The 19,596-nt window shown below is 38.0% G+C and overlaps 2 protein-coding genes and 1 long non-coding RNA gene across 3 annotated transcripts; 1 reads left to right on the forward strand and 2 right to left on the reverse strand.

Moving 5' to 3' along the window:
* Positions 1-1,524: 1,524 nt before the first annotated feature.
* On the forward strand, positions 1,525-5,101 carry LOC103696446 (caffeoylshikimate esterase-like). Its single transcript, XM_008778082.4, has 9 exons — positions 1,525-1,659; positions 1,790-1,822; positions 1,938-2,031; positions 2,137-2,169; positions 2,308-2,454; positions 2,577-2,707; positions 3,475-3,612; positions 3,725-3,823; positions 4,498-5,101. Exons 1-9 carry the CDS (start codon positions 1,657-1,659, stop codon positions 4,795-4,797), a joined length of 978 nt encoding a protein of 325 aa, XP_008776304.3. The 5' UTR covers positions 1,525-1,656; the 3' UTR covers positions 4,798-5,101.
* Positions 5,102-6,919: 1,818 nt separating this feature from the next.
* Positions 6,920-9,099, reverse strand: LOC103696454 (uncharacterized). Its single transcript, XM_008778095.5, has 3 exons — positions 7,723-9,099; positions 7,539-7,614; positions 6,920-7,400 (listed from the first exon to the last, which is right to left on the reverse strand). The coding sequence occupies exons 1-3, from the start codon at positions 8,431-8,433 to the stop codon at positions 7,255-7,257; spliced, it is 933 nt and encodes a 310-aa protein (XP_008776317.3). The 5' UTR covers positions 8,434-9,099; the 3' UTR covers positions 6,920-7,254.
* A 6,055-nt stretch (positions 9,100-15,154) lies between these two features.
* On the reverse strand, positions 15,155-18,645 carry LOC103697796 (uncharacterized). The gene is made up of 4 exons (XR_001878908.4): positions 18,473-18,645; positions 17,774-17,970; positions 16,712-16,893; positions 15,155-16,609 (listed from the first exon to the last, which is right to left on the reverse strand). It is a non-coding gene; the product is annotated as an uncharacterized LOC103697796 (long non-coding RNA).
* Between the last annotated feature and the right edge of the window lie 951 nt (positions 18,646-19,596).

The following is a 19,596-nucleotide window of genomic DNA, read 5'->3' on the forward strand; positions in this document are numbered from 1 at the left end:
AATACATGGTGGCGCGAAGCCAATAGAGCTGTGGATTGGATGGCTGCTTATGTAATCTTGGCACTTTGAGGTATCCTATTTTTTGACTTTATTGGGTGTATCTGTACCCGTCAGGTATGGTCCATCCGTTCTAGCAAAAAAAAAAAAAAATACGGTGGTGCGGTTTGGCGAAGTAAATTGACAAATGTGAAAACAACCACAATCATTTATGTGTCTGTCAATGCTTTACTGCCTCTAAAGGATTCAAGAGTGAAGAATTTGCTTCGGGGTTTTGGTTGTAAAGAAACGCGTTCGGTATTTAGGGCTCATTTGATTTGCGGGAAGTATTTTTTCTCCTAGGAATATGATTCCTGTGAATAAGATTTCTAGAAAGAAAATGCCTGGGAATGTATTTTTGGCATGTTTGGTTAAACATGAAAAAGTGACAGGTTTTCAGAGTACTTATATTTGGTTGACCACTTTTCTAGAAAAGTTATGTGTAATTTCTATTATACCTTTAATAAAAATTAGGTTTTTAATGCCTCTTTAATGCTGAAGGATCTTTTTGAAAAAAAATAAAGATGAAATGATTTTCACCTCATAGGAAAGTATTTTCTCATGTTTTTAATGAGAAATACTTTTTCCTGAAATATGGGAATCATATTTTTATGGGAATACAACTTTTCTATCTCTCTTCTTTAAAAACTCCAACCAAACAAAACATGTCTTATTACTTTTTTGTTGACCACATTTTTCATCCTTCTTTTTTCGTGAACCAAATGAGACGAACATAATTTGGCTGGTCTTGCTCGTCCTTCACATAAGAAGAAGAGGTTTTAAGTTTGAATGTTATTTTTCGGTTCAACTAGAATTGGTGGATGATATTATATTCTCACTGACTGTTGCTCTCAAAAATAGATAAATAAATGAATGTGTATAGACATTTATGCATAAGCAAGAATAGAAAGAGCCGTGCATAAGTTTAGGAGAGCCGTGCATAAGAAAGAATAGAAAGAGCCGTGCAGTTTAGGAGAGCCGCGTCGGTGCTGGGATTGGGCTGTCGCTTTGACTAGATTCACCTCACCCCAGCCAGATCCTCGTACAAGTCCAAACGTTTGATCCAAAAAAGTCAAAATATATGGGCATTCAAATGACTGGTCACCAGCATTGGGCTCAAAACAAGCAGGATGGAACGGGACACGACCAACCAATCTTGAAATCATGGCAATTGGACACGAGTGCAACATATCCACTTCAATTCATTTTTATCCAAGCATCACTTAGATAAAAATCTAGACAGGCAGAAGTTAATCCGATTAGATCAGATTAAACTAGGGATATGCCAGCTTGTTTTGAGCAAGGGTTGAGTTAAATTCGAAGAAATTTGAGCTAAATTTGGTTTTAGATGAAATTGAGCGATGAAAGGGGTAGAATTGGTTAGTTGCCTGGCTTGAGTCTGGTTAACTCGAGATTCAACCTGCGCGCTCATATACCTATGACGACCACAGATTTAAAACCACAGATGCATTCATCTCATCTCATTATTTAAAGGGACAAGGAATAAGAACTAAATCCCATTACTTCTTGGTTGCAATCTCTCCCCATAAATCCTCCACACTCCCTTCTCCTTTTCGTCTCCACCAAAAAATTCCATATTCTTGTCTACTCTTTCTTCTCATGGTACGTTCGCTTATGCTAACACAGCACCCTCCTCTCTCTCTGTCTCTCTTCCTCCTTCCCTGCTGCTTGAATATTGTGCACGGTTCTCCTTTTTTAATTTAAAAAAACATGCTATTATAAATTTTTGCAGGCTCAGGACAACGAGAATATCGGATATGAAGAGGTTAGCCTTTAGCTATCAGAGTCTTAAATTTTTTGAGTAACATCTAGGTGATTATCTCGGGGTGTTATTTATAATTTCTATTTTCTTTACTTTTTCTATGTGCATGTGATTTCAGGAATTTATAACGAATCCCCATGGATTGAAGCTCTTTGCATGCAGATGGCTGCCGGAGAACAGAAACCCGAAAGCCTTGATCTTTTTATGCCACGGTATATAAATTCATAAGTTTCGGTTTCATGTATGTAATCAAAACCTTGTTGATCTGTCACCTTTCTAAATCTATATGTTTTGGTTTCGTGGGTGGAATTTGCTAGGATATGGAATGGAGTGCAGCATATCTATGAGAGGTAATCATGCACCGAATCTAGATATGTTATGCTTCTCTTCTACATTTTTGAATCTAAATACAGATGTTATGCTCTTTTTTCATATAAAATTTAAAGTGAATATAATTCGTAATGGAGTATTAATTTTTCATGAAATAGATACTGGAACTCGCCTGGCAAAGGCAGGTTATGCAGTTTATGGACTAGACTACGAAGGTCATGGGAAATCTTCTGGATTGCAAGGATACATACCAAGCTTTAATGCACTCGTCGACAGTTGCTCCAACTATTTTATGAGCGTTTGTGGTATGAACTCCTTTTTTTTTTGGCTACCAAGTGGTGTTGTCTCTTTTAAGATCATGAGGTCATGCATGTTTATATCCAGTTTTCTTGAGGTTATAATCTTCCATTTCTTTGAAATTTTTCAGAGAGGCAGGAGAACAAGAAGAAGCAAAGGTTTCTTCTTGGCGAGTCCATGGGAGGAGCAGTGGTCCTTCTCCTCCACAGGAAAGAGCCAACCTATTGGAATGGTGCCATTTTGGTTGCTCCCATGTGCAAGGTCTTCGGTCTTCCATCCTTCTTTTTTTTTTTAAATCTTTTTCTTTCCCTCACCTTCTCACGAAGCTTAGAATATATTGCTTTATTTTTTATTTTTTTTCTGGTCGAACACAGTATATATAGCTAAGTATCATGTCTTAATATAAATCAATATTCGCTATCTCGGTACTGGACCTTATACAGATGCCATACTAGGACAATATCGGTATGGTGTGTTATAAATTTTTTTTGGCATACCGATGCTTAGTACGTCATCTGTATTAGATACTAAATTGGTACGGTATTGTATGCTTTGTACCGTCCGATTCAGGCCGGTATACCATACTATGATATAAATGATACTGCGTCAAGATGTTGCGATGGTGTCTAAGATGATAGGCCCTTAAGTCTGACACCATTGCAAAGTGATTTATTTTAATTTTTACATAAAAAAATTTAAATGATACAGATGCCATACTAAGACAATATTAGTATGGTGTATTATAAAATTTTTTTGTCGTACCAATGCTCGGTACGTCATCTGTACCGGATATCGATACTAAATTGGTACGATATGTTATGTTTTGTACCGTCCGATTCAGGCTGGTATAGCATACTATGATATAAATGATACTATGTCAAGATGTTGCAATGGTCTCTAAGATGATAGGCCCTTGAGTCCGACACCATTGCAAAGTGATTTATTTTAATTTTTACATAAAAAATATAAACGATAACTAATTAGAATTGTTTATTTGGTTAGTTTCTTAATTTATTATTTTATTCTAGATTGCTGATAAGATGAAGCCTCGACCGATCGTAGTCAGTATTTTGAAGAAGTTGTGCAACATCATACCGACGTGGAAAGTAGTCCCCACGCAGGATATTATTGATGCTGCCTTCAAAAATCTTGAAAAAAGAGAGGAGGTAAACACACTTGGAGATCCACAACATATCATTCTTTTGGAACTTTTATCTCATTTTTTTTTACAATGAGTAGTTGCTAATTGTTCATGAATGAATCATGTTAATTTGGTAGATTCGCTCTAATCCTTACTGCTACAAGGGAAAACCCCGCTTGAAGACCGCCTATGAGCTTCTCATGGTCAGCTTAGACATTGAAAAGAACCTAAACCAGGTAATATCTTTCTTCTGATCAACATAATCTTTGCTCAATTACTTATTTATTCCTTTTTCTTTAGGCTTAATTAGCTCATTTTCCTTCCCTAAGGATTGATGTCTGACCAGCTTCATTAAATTTCATTGTGTCAGCATAATGTTTTGGCTCAATAGGCTGATGGGAATTAATAAGGCTTAAGCCACGTATGCACATGTTTCTGCAATATAAGTATGAATGGGGTTTTTCGGCATCAAAATTTATTTGCTTTGCTTTTGTGCGCATAATAGTCCATGTAGCTTCTTATCCTTGTATTTAGCTCCTTCATGACTCTCTTGATCTATGACAAATAATAGTGCGACAACAAATACTTACAAGAGTAGACCAACTTTATAATTTTCTTTGAAGGAAGACTAATTTTTGCAATTAGTCTCATTAAAAAAGTGATGTTTTACTATTTACATCTACCGATGAGGTTTTCTTGCTTAATCAATGACATACGCCGCGATCATTCGATAAGAAAGTTCCCTTATTGTATGGTCATCATGAAATTGTATGCATGGAGATGATTAGGACTAGTCAAAGGCTTTGATTGTAAGTCATTGCAAATCTGAAGATGAGTCCATTTGTGGTCATTATTTCACCATCTGAACTTCAATTTCATGTTACTACCTGCAACATCTCTATGTTGATAGGTTTCGCTGCCATTCTTGGTTGTGCATGGTGGAGACGATGTCGTGACCGACCCATCGGTGAGCAAATTGCTCTACGAATCAGCCTCAAGCAAGGATAAAACATTCAAGCTATACCCTGGAATGTGGCATGCTCTCACCTCTGGTGAACCACTTGAAAATATTGAACTTGTGTTTTCCGACATTGTGGCCTGGCTAGATGAGAGGACACCTCTAGGAGATACAAGATCTGAAATGAAGCAAAAATCAAAGCATGATGAACATATTCCGGAGATGCAAGCTAAGAAGATGCCTAATAAATAGAGGTCCAGCATATGTGATGGTGGTCGGATGGTTATGATTCATGGAAATGGTGGGCACCTACATTTGATGTGGTTTTGTAGGCGGAATTTTGTTTGTTTGATGATGATGTATAGCAATATAAGCAAGCTTCAAGCAACTATTATATGGCACTTTCTAAAATGGAGAGATGGTGATGGGATTGTATATTGCTTTGGAAAAGTAAAGGTCCTTTGGACACTCTGATGATCAATTTGTTTTATTGGATCATATGAACAATGTCATCTGTCACAATCTAGAATCTGATACTTCAAAGTATGTTTTCTGACCTTTGGTAAAGTTATAATTATTTTATTAACTTTGAATGTGATCTCTGTTTTATACTTAATTAAACGGGTCGGGCATGTTATTACAGTAGTATTTGTTTTAAAATCTGTTATGTATTATATTATTCTTGTAAAATAAATTTTAAAAAATATGACAGGATAAATTATGAAATTTGTTATATATATATATATAGTTTTGAAACAACTCAAGATCTCACCCAAAATGACTAACCAAAAGGTTTTTTTTTTTTTTTTGATTCTTTAGTTCTGTATAAATACGTAAGATTTTCTCGATGAATAACCGATGTAAGACTAAACAAACGCCCGTACAGTTCCCTAAATCCTTTTTCCGTTCAAGCCCTGATATACGTCCTTGTCAAACTAAGGGTTTCAATCCATTCAAATCTATCACAACCACCACGATCGGCTCGTAGTCAACCTCCATGAACACATACTGCAGTGTCATCTAATCTATATAGGCTATGGGCCGAGTTCATTCTGATATTATTTGTAACAACTCAGAACCTCGCTAAAAAAAGCTAGCCAGAAGGTATTTGTTGTGTTCTTTGGTTCTGTATAAGTACCCAAAATTTTCTTGATGAATAACTGATGTAGGACTAAACACACGTCCGCATGGGTTCTTACGGTCAGAGAGTCCACATCAAAAAAAAAAAAGAGACGAGGAAGCTGAATGGGTTAAGGAAGGAACAGATGCCTAAGGTCTAAAGTTTGTAATTTCCCAAGTATGTTTTTGTTGATGCCGTGAGGAGCTGAGGTCCTTTCATTTCCCAAGTGAAGAGGTAACTTTGCTCGTCAGGTCGATCAAATTAACATCCACTTTCCCCCATAAAATCTCTTCCACCCTTTCCCAAACTATGGCCTGATGGCTCTTTGGCATGCATGTTAGCCATTGATTGAAACAGGTAACAATGCTCTAAAAGTTTCATAACTCATAAACAAATTATAGATTGTTATTGGGTTGAAGAGATAATAACTGTTACAAATCGTAGTTAGTAAACTTGTAGAGCAGTGGAGTGAGAAGTAAGGAAGATGATTCAATGGCCTCTGTCCTATCTATAGCTTTAGAAGAGTGAAATCTTAGTGAAAGCTGCTGTAAGCCGGAATTCCAGCATCTGGTATCCTGTAAAGTCTCAGCTACAAGACCTGTTGATTGACGCTGGGAAAAGAGAAGGCAAGGATGGAGCACCTTGCCCGATTTCAGAAGTGGTATGGGTGGTGGAAATGGAAGCCTTTTAGAAAGTCAGGAAATAGTATATTTATGTAAAGGATGGAGCACCTGTTGATCTCTAAATTTTCATGAGTGCCCAAGTATATTTATGTAAAGGGATATAGTACTCAAATTAAACGCAGCATTTTTTTTTTTTTGACATAGATTAAAGGTGCCCAAATTTGCCATCTAGTTCAGCAAATTCAGACGTCCATGTCATCCAGCTAAGGTAGCAACATTTGTACTGCAACAACGGTCGCACATCTTACTCCTAATCCTTCTCAATCCACTCATACACATAGCGAATAATTGCTTTGGGGCGATGTATTGATTCTCTCCAGTATGATAGAACTCATAATGTGAGAAGGGAGAAAAAGGGATATTCAAGTCATTAAGGATCCAAACTTACTTGTGTGGCAACCTCACCTCAGCAAACAAGAGTTAATGCAGCTTTAATATATGGTTCCTTCACTGCTTGCAAACCACCTTTGTTCATTCTATTTGTCCATGATCATTTTTAGATATGCCTTCTAAAGGCACTGATTCAAGTATAGGTATGTTTTTTTTAATTAAATCTTTAATATAAGGAAAATATCAAAGCTCACCTGAAGGAGATAGGATTTTATTTATTTATAGTACAAATGCCCAGACCAGCACTCACTTCTAGTACAAAGTGCACCACCCAAGAAGACTACACAGCTCAACATGGATTTCAGAAGAAAAAGATAGGAAGAAAAGGAGAAGGCTAATTAGGCCACCTTACAGGAAAATGATGAAGAGAAGAACCAAAGCTAGTCTCCTCTTTTCTGATGCACCGACGTCGAACTTCCTTGCTGGTGGCCCACGCAGCATATGATGCACTGCATATATTCCTCCTTTCCAAACATCTTATATAATTTACAAGCTCCTAAGAAATGCTAATCTGGTTTAAGGCGAAGCTGATGATCGTGATGGTGATGGCCAGAATTGCGCATTCTTCACCTTCGAGATGCTGTTCAGAACACCCAGTGGCGTGACATCTCCGATCACCGTCACCTTCTTCGTGGCAAAGTCGATGTTGAAGGATGTCACGCCTGCTCGAAGATAAGTAATTAGCAAATTAAACCACAAGAGGGAGATCTCCAAGTTATTCAGAAAGGTAAAATGAGATGAATTAGAAGTCTTCAATTGATCAAACCATGGCTCGGCTCAAATAGCTTAAGAAATCTCACCTGCCATCTTGGAGATGTGCTTCCTTACTTTCCCTTCACAACCCTTGCAATGCAAAGATACCCGCAATACCACAACCTAAGAAGATAACCAAAGTTAAAACATTTTAACTCTTAACAAGATACAGCAGCAGCAACAACAGCAACAGCAACATTGAGAAAAAGGAAGAAATACTTCAATTCAAACCTGATCTTGTGGTCTAGTAGAAGAGGGTGTTAAAACAGCTGACTCGTCCCCCCTAATAGCAGATGGCCTTGAAACAGCTGCATCATCTGCCTTAAAAGAAGGTGGCCTGAAAACAGCTGACTCATCTGCCTTAAAAGAAGATGGCCTGAAAACATCTGAATCATCTCCCATAAAAGAAGATGGCCTTAAGACGACAGAGTAATCATCAACCTTAGAAGAAGATGGCCTCACAAAAGTTGAATCATCCGTCTTGAAAGAAGATGGCCACGAACCAGCTGAATCATCTCTCTTGGAAGAAGGCAGCCTTGCAGCAGCTGACTCCTCTCCCTTGGAAGTCAGAAGCCTTGCCGGTTCTACTGGGAGAAGAGGAGGAACTGGGTCCTCCAAATCAGGAAACACGTCCAAGAAGGGAGTATCATTTAGCAGATACCGAGAAGAACCTGCAGGGCTAATTAGTTCAACTTGTTTGTCTGAGCTCTTCCTGCTCTTCTGCTTGTAGGATTTGGACTTAGAGGGGGCCTGAGACATTGGATTAAGCATAGCTTTTGCTCTCCGCGAGTCTCGTATATGAGGCGAGTGGCGATCAAGCGCTCTCCCAATGCTTGGCCGGACCATGGACCGGCGGTCTATGCTTGTGCATACCGCGGCGGATGCCGGGGATGCACAAGAGAAGCTAACTCCTTTCATTTCCTTGAAGAGCAAAGGAGCCATGGCTTAACGCGAACTAGCATTAGTTGTGGTAGGGGGAGGGGGAGGGAGGGGAAGAGAGAGAGAGAGAGAGAGAGACTTCTTAAGTGAGCTTACTTTGATGTGCTTATAAGCTTGCAGAAAGAGAGAGGTGGTGAGAAAGGGGAGTCTGCAGACACTAGGTGAGACTAAGCTAACTACAACAATGTTCGCTGTCCAAGTTGAAAAGGAGTTGAAAAACAAAGCACTTGTCATACTGAAAAACTAAAATCAGAAAAATACTTTATACATTCTAAGAGTCGGATTTAATGATGAATTTCTGATTGTGTTATTATGAGTGGAGAACAGCAAGTGTGGAAAGAGTAATAACATGAGGGGGGTTGTGAGCTTGTCCCACAAAAGAAGCTCCACCTGAATTGGGTTGGATAAGAGTGATCATTAAAGGCTAACATTGACCTCAGTATAGTAAGCTTAAGATAATATAATCATCTTCTTTCGGCCATGCTGCCGCTATAATTGCGACCTCAACATGTTGTCATCGATCTCATTATCCCCAAATCATGGATGTTAACATCAACTGCTTCTCATTTTATGCCAACTTTAATGACTTTCTTCCTCGATCTAGACCTACCTCTCTTCCTTCTCTAGTATTTCTTGCACCATTATTGAATATTGTTAATCGAATAGGTTGGTTAGGCCATACACACCATCATCTATTTCTAGCCTACATTGATGCAAAACCTACTACTTTACTCTTCCTCTGATTTTTTTATACTTCGACCAAATTCCAAAATCTTGGTTTTAAGTATATTTTAGAGAGCATTCGTCTTATCGTTGCGAAACTCTCTTGTGACTGTCCTTTTTTTGTTACAATATTCATCGAAGTTGTTCTTCCAGGGACCGTTGCTTGAACTGTTCTTTATTTTGAAATAATTGAGGTCTGCAAAATACAGCAAATGGGGTAGGATTAGCCCAAGGCTGAAGAATAAAATTTTGCGGTCTTTTGTCTCGAACTTTTCTTATGATTCGAAGGAATAATTCCCCGATCTTGTTCATCAGATCATCACAATGGCATCCCCTCATTAATGGAGCCATCAATTCTGTGGTCCCTCGATGAGATCAGAGTGTTGCTTGGGGTCTGTGGATACTGCAAACCAAGGGATCTCTTTGCCTGCGACTTTAAAGAGATTAAACTGTGATTAACTCTCTGTTTTGAATTAGATAATTCTGTGGAGACCGCTTAACAGCTAATTACAGACTACAGAGCAGAGCTCTTCTCAGCAAGCTGGCAAGATCTGACTTTTCCCAGCAGTGGCTTCAATAAATAATCACCGGTTCTTTGTTCCACATGATACAAGGCCTGGCTTCACGTGATTTCAGGCTTATAGCAGAGCAAAATCCAAGGGATAAATTAATATATATATGTATAGTTCAGAAGGGGGCGTGCACTGCTTTACTACCATGGTCTCACTTCTCTCACATTGAGCTTGCTAGTTTTCTATCTTTTGTTTTTTTTGAGATGTAAGATGGAGGAAGTGAGACACTTCCTTCATAGTTCTTTTTTTAATTAATATATATGAAATATTTCCAAGATATATAACATTGTTTTGCTATCAGTTGCTGTGCAGAAAATTGCCATTACCAATGTATTTAATATTTGACAGATGCTTTGTTTTTAACTTAGGTAGACCGACCATGGTTTGAAATGCCAGTTAAGGCTGACTACTTCACAAAAATATTTATTCTGTTATAAGCAGGTATGTTAATTCCAATAAATATTGATTCAGAAGGATCATCAGATTCGATATGGATGGCATTGGCCATATCCTTCGATAGTTTAATATCTTAGCTAACCGCCTTTGAGATATATCAAAATGCACCTTTTGAATTAAATACCACTTAATCAATGTCATATTACTACTTCATCATGACAAATAGTTCTAGAGTTGGAGCTAATCTAAGCGAACGTGGCCTTGAACCTGACCTCAACTACCCAAAAACCTGGGCCTAAAGCTAAAACTAGTCTTTTTGGTGCCTAGATTCATCATGGGTTAGTGTGAATCACATCAAGGTGTTACTGTTTTTGAGGAAATTAAGTCTATGTTTAACTAAGAAAACCTCATTGGATGGTCAAGAATTTCGGATTGTCATGTGAGCTTGATAACGACTGCCAATCCACAGCAACCTGTCAACTTTTATTTGCTTATAGGATGCATGATATTATATAAATACCAGCTTGTTATAAACACCTGACATGACATTATGTAGTAATCCCTTCCCGTGCATGCATGTGGACCATGAACAAAAGAAAACTTTGATCCAGAAAAAAAAAAAAGGTTGTTTACCCAAAAAATATAGCAGGAAACAGAACAAAGGAGACAGGGTAGCCTGCATCATGGAAGTGAATGATCACCTACCTATTGGAAATGGGGCCAAGGTAAGGATTCAGAAACTCAGAGAGAGAGAGAGAGAGAGAGAGAGAGAGATGCACCAGAAGTATGGTAATTTTGGACATGAAAAAACTCTCATCATGTTCATATAGTTTTAATCAGTTATTTGTGATTTTTACATAAGTCAATCAACTTATTATTTATTTAGCGGTAGCTTCGACCTCTTCCATGCTTGTTTTCTGACTTGCATACACATGTAATTGTGTATATATTAGTGACAAATTTTTGTTACACAAACATCTCCATCTCTCACGAAAAAAACAAATCGACATGGCACACCAGTATTCTTTTATTTTACAGCATGTAATTTTACTGAATTGTTTATCTGGCAACATACGATCAGACAGTATCTTTTATCAATTTTTCATCCACAAGTACTTTTGATCTGGTTCTCTATAAAAAGAGAGAATAATTTGTCGGAAAACAACATGATCATTAAATTCTCACTCAGTAGTATTTTAGAAAAATAGCAGGGAATGGGAGGAAGAATTCTTCTACATGCAGCTATGGACTATAGTCTAGAAAGGAGGAGAGACGGTAGGCTGCTTTTCCTCTCCATTATTTCTCACACTGCCGTCCATAAACTGGATAGCATCTGATGCTTCTTCCAACTTCTTTTTCCCTTCCTTTATACGCCTTGGCACCGGTAGCAAGTCTCCATCACAAGATTCCGCACTAGGTGAGCCATCACACTCGTGTAGCTTCCATGGATGGATCATGGAACCCCTCCCTCTATGTAGCCACCTGTACAAAGATATCCATTCATCTTCATCTCTCTTTTCCTTTTCTTTCTTAGGATTCCTCAATGCTTGCTACAGCCATCCATTTGATGGCAGGTGCTGCACTACATTCTTGAAGCACTCAGTTGTTTATTAAGAACATTCTTCTCTCTGACTGCGAGCTTTCCGAGATGTAACCTTGCTAATTCTTTTACCGATGATCGGCGGGCGATTAAAGGCAAGGTCTAGAACTGACTTGAAAAGATATCAACTAGTCTTTTGGCTTGTTAATTATGCATGGACTGCTAACTTTTGGATTTGAGTTTGTCAGTAGGCCAGGGAGAGAGCATATAAAGGTTGGAAGGTTGAGTAAATGAGACGTTCTCCAGAATCTTCAGCATGCTCGGAATGGGCTGCAAGCACTCTGGAAATCAATTTTTGTCATTATGGTGGGGTTTGTAATAGTTGAAACTTTTGAGAAACAAATAGTTACTAATTAAACAGTGCCACTGCGAAAAGGAACGGCTTTTAGAAACAAATTATTCTACCAAAGTGAACCACTGTTTCAGCTGAATCATGCTTTGAAGCGATCCATAAGTCTTCGAAATAAACATCCTAAGTTTATTTATCTAGTTCACTTCATTCTGATCGAGAGAAATAACCTAGATCACTCTTACAGGACAATTTATTTAATTGGAAAATATAAAGGTTCTTTAAATCTTTTTATATAGGCAACTACAGCAAGCCACCACCTTGGACCTTTCTATCCCTCTCCCTTCTTCCTGCCTCTTGTTTCAAAGGCTGTCAGTTCGACAAGTAGTCTCTTCCACTTTGATCACCTAACATCATGTATTCTAGTCTTCAAGAACAAGAAAACATGAAGCACAGCCATTAGAAGATAAAAAAACTAACCTCCTACTCACCTTTCTCTCCAAAAGAAAAACCTCTAATTACCTAAAGGGATTAAACTTCAGCTGTGATTTAGAGAGGGTTCCAATTTTCATTAAAACAGCCACTTGGAAGAAAGCTTTGTAGAAGGACGAATCTAGAATATTAAAAGGTAGGTCTTTAGACAGGACCTGTTCACCCTTGGATGAAGACCAAAGAAGGCCCAAGTCAGCATGGATTTGGATATTGGAGTACGAAATGCTTTAAGATATTTATCTCTTGCGACAAAGCTTGTATTGCCTTTTGACAAATAAGAATGCCCAGGATGTTAATGAATTCCATAGAGAATGTCCCTGATGTGGTTGGTAGGGTCCAAAAACATCTTCAATATTAAGACACTAGGCCTGTGCTGGTGGATCCCCTTGGTCCCATATTGATCTTATTTCTTATGATAGGCAGCTGGTGATATATTAAACGCATTAGGCCTGCCTTTTTCCTCATTGGGTGGCTAGTGTCTCATGATGATATCCAAGCATGCTTGTGAGATTAGTCTCAGACAAAAATATATTCTATTTGATTATTTTTTCTAGAGAATGAACCCCCTTTGGTTTTCTTGAAGATCCTATCTGATAATATGCTTACCTTTAGAGCAATTATCTCACTAAATATGTTAAGAAACCATAAAGACATTTCTGACATAGACCCAATGGGACATATGCACACTTTATACGTACATAATAAAATGGTCCCCTTACGGTTTCTTTGCGGAAAGTAAGATGGACTTTTTTGAGGGGAAAATGAAGTGGCAACTTCCCTTAGTTTATTTATAAGTGAAAATATTTACAAGAGGGGAGGAAGTGATTACAAGAGACCAAACATCAAAATTTTACATAAGAGGAGCAAGATAGCTCAGTAGCACCTGAAGACTCTCCTTCCCTATCTCATTAGATAGATTTTGCCAGTGTTGGAAGGTTCAAAGAATCTTGTGGAAGGTTGCATTGATGGAACATTTCTTCCCTAGGAAAATTCGAGTATTTCTTTTTAACCAAATATGCCAACAAAGCACGATGATGAATTGATCCCATGCTCTTCTTATGGATGATTTTGTCTTTCTTTTTCGGCGCCACATCGTCCAAAGATATAGGAGATTTGCCGGCCAACCTTTTAGCTTGAGATGTATCTTCGAGTTGAACTAAATACTTCTTGAAAATGAGCATCTAATGAGTAGCACATAGGCACATTGGCAATGTGCTAAAAGATGAATTTTCATTATTTGTGACTTTCATATTAGCACATTTGCAACTCTTATTGGTCTAATTGATTTCAACACTTCCAATAGAAGCTCTAGTTGTCTTGATTCATATGAAGATAGTGGTCCTTACACTTTCCTTTGGGTTGCAAGAAAAGTAGGATGGACTTGTAACCACACTCATAAGTTAAACATTCCTATATGATCAACACTGATCAAAGATTCAGGATTCAAAAGATTGCGAAAATTTAAAATAAAAAGCATAGTTGTCAAACCATTCATGTACTTATTTGTTGATTACACGAAAAGAAACATGTCGGAAGCAATTGCAACAAACATTAGCAGCAACATCACCAACAATATGAACAACAAACAGCAACATCAAGCGATAACGCATCTTTCACATGATGTCGAATAATTTTTGAATAATGCATGGAAATTGCGTATGATATTTGGCAGATGAAAATTTTTTGTTGAAAAATCCAAGTTTCTTTCAAAAAGTTAGAGAATATCAAACAAGTCACCTACCTGGGATCTAACAGGGTATTCATGTGCAGTGGCTCAACCACGAGGCTAGATGAACCCTATCAAAATGGGCATAATGGCCTATAATTTTAGAATTTTCGATGAAAAGATAAGGTAGGGCTGGGCCCAAAGCTTCATCCAAATCTGTTTGAAGTCAATGTTGGATTATTATACCTGAGGAGCCAGGCTCCATTGATAAGAAACACAGGAAGTTCAGGTTCACTCAACGCAGCAACTCCATCTACCCAGGATGGCATTGCGTGACATCCAAGTCAAAAATCCTCAGGTAGCACAAATAGTGAAGTCTCGGGTCTTCTCCTGATCTTGGTGGGTATGCATTCTTTTTTGATATCATTGTGAAATGCTCAACGGCCTGCCATTGTTAAGCTAACATATAAAGTCTAGCATGTCCCAGAGCCTATTTTTCAAATTGTCACAATCTTTTTATTGGTAAAATTTGGATTATTTCTGAACAATTGGTTTAGTCAATACTCTGCATGAGTTTTTATAATTGTTTGTGGTTATTGTGGACATATGATGAGACCAATGAGGAGGATCTCTTGAGACTTCAGAAAGCTGGTGCTGTTGTTGGCCGCCATTGCGCGCACACAGAAAATTCTATACCATTACATGAAGATGGAGGCTGAAGTAACACAAAAATATAGCACCAAAAAAAAAAAATAATCATAAAGCTGATGTGTGAATCTATGATTCCTCCTCTCACACCCAGTACTTGATATGAGTGACAGGAGAGTCAGCTGTGTGAGCTTTTTGTGCAAGATTTCTGCATCACTGGAGCAATGTTCTCAGATGAAAGATAGCAGTAACCATCACTACATCTCTTGGAATGTCATCAGAACTCTTTGGACATCTCCAAGCAATTTATAATTAGGTTAACAGCAAAAAATGGATACCATTATGCATTATAAAAAAAAAGAAAGCAGACTATATTTCAAAGCAAGGCTAATTTCATGTAGCACAAGTGTTCTGCATCCGGATACATTAAACTCAAGCTACCTAGCCCACTGCACAGGGACAAAAACAGACAAACTTTAGCCAACTTAAAATTGCTGGACATAAAATAACGAAATTATACAATTTTTTTCTTCAATATGGGCTCCTTTTGTCTTGCTAGTTCTCCATCCTCATCATTTCATTTTTTATTTCACTACTCCATGCATTTCTTTTGTCATGCTTCACTATTGTGAGATACCACAGTCAGAGACTTAGGATTTAAGGCATTTCATATTTGGCTCCGAATGATTGTGTTTAGACCAACCATAATGAGGCACACATTCACAGTCATATCCATCTCTTGAACCACCAAAAATTCTCACCACTGCTGAAAATTGCTTTTGGTGTGAGGTATCAGGGCAGACCAACAAAGACAGCTATCAGCTAAATCACACACCACCTGCATAAGATGGGTATGCGATGCTTCACCAGTTCGATGCTAAACCCAGAAGTAACAAGTGCTTTTCTTTGGTAATTGTACTGAAGAAGATGCATTAACACCTGCTAGTGGGGTTAAGCTCTTCAGCAAACGGAAGATGATGACACACGACTTATAACAACCTTCTGAACTTTGATGGCCGTAGATGATACCCATTAGACCAGAACATGGCCAGATCAAAGCCCACAAGACATTCCTGAATATATGAAACTTCCTATTTCTATTTCGGGCGGTGATCATCTAGACAGGAGCATGTAGTTGCCAAATATATTTTCTTCCAAAAGCTAACCTAATGAACTCTGAAACAAGTTCTTCCAAAAGGTCCTCCTTCAACATTTTCTCAATCTCCCTTCCCACATCGCCATCATCTCCTCATTCTAACCACTTAAAATCCAGGACCTTCTCCTCCGGATTACCTACATCCAGTTCTTTCCGCTGTTTAACCAATATCTGCCATAACTTCTCAACTAGCCCCTCACAGCCCCATGTGGGCCTGATCCTTCTGTTGGACTTCACCCATGGGTGCAGATCCATGCATGGGGCCAGGATCTCAGCAAGAATGTTGTTTATAAGATCAAAAACAGCCTTTTCTCTGATCTTGACCATGCCACCAGCTTGTTGTACTTCTTTTCAAGCTTTTTAAACATGCCTGGGCCTACTGGATATTCTGGACAGTAGCATGAACTGTAAAGCCTGTCCTGCCTGGCAGCATGAATGCCAGAATCAATGAGAAAGTCAAGTAGGTATTAGAAGTCTCTGTCCTCTTCATCCCTGAGTTCTTGTAGGGTATCTCCTGCCTGTTGAAGGGAGTGACAATCTCCTCTAATATCCACATCACCTGATACGAGCAGCTCTGATCTCTTTGCATATGCATCAACTGACTCCAGCTGCAGAAATTGAAGCTGAATTTGGAGCTCTGCAACAAGAAAGTGAATTGTAAAGGGTAGAACATGTGAACAAAAGAATGATTGTTATGGAATGAATGAAATACAATATCTTTATTTTTTTCCCCAACTACCCTTAAGTTCTGCACTGGCCCTCTTGAAACATCCCAAACTGGACTTTCTCTTCTGATGGTAGCTCAAGCAAGGCGACGGGACTTGGTTGCCCAACCTCTTTGGAGCTTACAGAAGACCCTGATTCTGTTTCATCAGAGTGTATAGGATGGCAATCAACTTGAGGACAGTCAGATAATGTTTCCTGGAAGGATATAACTTGACTTTAGTATAGAAATAGTGCTTAGTAATGTATCTTGATGTACAATTTGCAAATGAAAGTAGTTCTTTCCCCTCGTTGTTGAAAAGAAAGGTTCACTTATTCTATGAAATGTTCAAGAGATGAAGACATAGGTGATATATTCAGAATCTAATTATATCATAAAGACAAAAATTTGGTGAACAATGTCAAAATGTTTAAACCACCATTAATATAGAGGCACAAAAATGGAAAATGGAAGAAAATGAACGAAAATAAAGGACAGAAAAATCTTCCAAAACACTAGTTAAGAAACAAAAAAAAATGCAATGACAATAAAGTTGACGTGATAATGGTTCATGCATGATTTCGAAAGTAGCATGTAACAATCCATGACCTCATCCAAAAAGGCAAGCCGGATAATTTTATTTGGATTCCTTAACTTCGTATAAGCATCCAAAATTTATCCGGTGCATAGCTGATGTGAGACTAAACATACATTTGGACGGATCCTCATATACTCTTCTCTCTTTGCCAGGCTAAGGGTTCAAATACATTCAAATCCAATGATAAATACCACAATCTAATTACAAACAACACGATCAACCTGTGGTCAACCTTAATAGGCCTGTGCTGCAGTATCTCCTAGTCCACGCAGACCATTGGCCAGATCCGCTCTGATTCTAATTGTAACAACTCAAGATAAGACTGGCCGTAAGGTATTATTTGAATCTCTTAGCCCTAAATAAGTACCCAAGATCTATCCAATGCATAGCCAATATGGATTAATATATGTCCACATGTGTCCTCACATATCAATACCAAGAAAATAAAGAAGTAAGAAATTGAAGTCACAGAAGTTGAAAGAAAACCTAAAATCACTTACCATGCATCACAAGCAAATCCATACAGGGTGTTGGTCAGCACTGCAATAACTTGCCCAACCTTGATTGCATCAACCACTTCTTCAACATGATCACCTGTTGCTGGGAGGACAAGTCCCGCCTTGGCCTGGCAACCCATTTCCAATCCCTTCAGACTCTGAGACATTTGGCTCCGGAGAGCCCCTGCAAACTTCTTCTTCTGATACAGAAAAAGAAAATCGATCAACCTTAGGACACCTGAAAACCCGGAAAGCATAAATTCAAATCACAAAGGAAGAACAAATCTCAAATCAAAGAGAAAAACTATAGCTAAGTAACAAGACAAGCACGTCAGAAATCGCAACTTTTTAAGTCACGGTAATAAAAAAAACACCTCTTTCTTTCTTTTTCTCACTCATGACTCTATTAATCTCCTTATATGAATGAGACAAAGTCACTTGGACATGGTATCGAACATAATGTCTGCATCATGCTATCACGGCGAGAGATCAACTTCAATCAAGTTAAGAAGAACGTATGGAAAAAAGGTGGAAGAAAGAGGGACTAAAAGATCTCAGCTCGCGACGGCCAAATTGCAAACATGAAGTCCAAGCGTCGAAAAAAGAATACAGTATATAACAAACCAACTATATTAGCTTAATGAGAACGAAGAATGGAGCACATGAACTCCTAAGAAGGAAGGAGAAATAAAAGAGCGATACCTGGGAGGTCAAACGAGTACGAACAGAGGCAACGTTTCTGTAGTCTTTGCCGAAGAAAACATCATGTTCTGTCGATCGACCAATTTTTTGCTCTAACCGCGTACCGTTATGGGTTCGAAAGGCTTAATGCTTTCGTTTATCATTGGAACCAGCTGTTTGTTATTTATTTATTTATTTTGTTACCGTCTGCCGCCACTAAACTAGCATGAGCATCCGGGGGTGGATAGGTTCGGTGATGGTCACCCACTCATCCGTGAGACTAGGAGGCTGGTTCAGGAGATGGGTGATTTTCATGCTACACATGTGTATCGGGAGGCGAACAGAGCTGCTGACTGGGTCGCCTCTTACGTAGCTAGGCATTCCGGAGAGTTTCTTTGGACTTCAGCAGCTGATAGTCCCACTCCGTTGTTATCTTTACTTTCTTTTGATATGGCTGGATGTACTCAAGTTAGAGTTATATGAACTGCCGTTTTTACCCAAAAAAAAAAAAAAAAAAACTAGCATGAGCATAGCCAACTAAATTAATAAAAAAAAATACTATGGTAGAGGAACAAAATCATGCCGACTTTAAAAGATCTCAATGTTGGACAACAAATAAAATGATCAAATCAATAACTCTATTCGCCTCACAATATATATGCATGACCTGAAAAGCACGAGGTTCGCTGAAAAGGAAGGGAAAAAAGTGTGGTTAGCGGAAAAGTAATAAGATGCCTCTTATTTGGTTGAAGTTTTCAAAGAAAAGATATGGAAAAGTTGTATTTCCATAGGAATATGATTCTCACATTTCATGAGAATGTCTTTTTCATAAGAAACATGAAAAAGTTACTTTTCCATGAGCCAGAAATTACTCTATTTTTATTTTTTTTCCAAAAAGCCATTCAGCATTAAAATAGCATTAAAGATCTAATTTTTATTAAAAGTATAATAGAAATTATATATAATTTTTTCAGAAAAGTGGATGGTCAATCAAATATTAATACTCTGTAAATCTGTCATTTTTCCATTGTCAACTAAATATGCCAAAAGTATTTTCTCAGATATTCTTTTTTCAGAAATATGCTTCAAAAAAATCATATTTCTATAAAGAAAAATACTTTTTGCAAACCAAAGAAGCCTTATAT

This window comes from Phoenix dactylifera, chromosome 14, assembly GCF_051530095.1.
Source record: "Phoenix dactylifera cultivar Ajwa chromosome 14, Ajwa_hap1_PhDact_Kaust_v1.1, whole genome shotgun sequence".
NCBI lineage: Eukaryota > Viridiplantae > Streptophyta > Magnoliopsida > Arecales > Arecaceae > Phoenix > Phoenix dactylifera.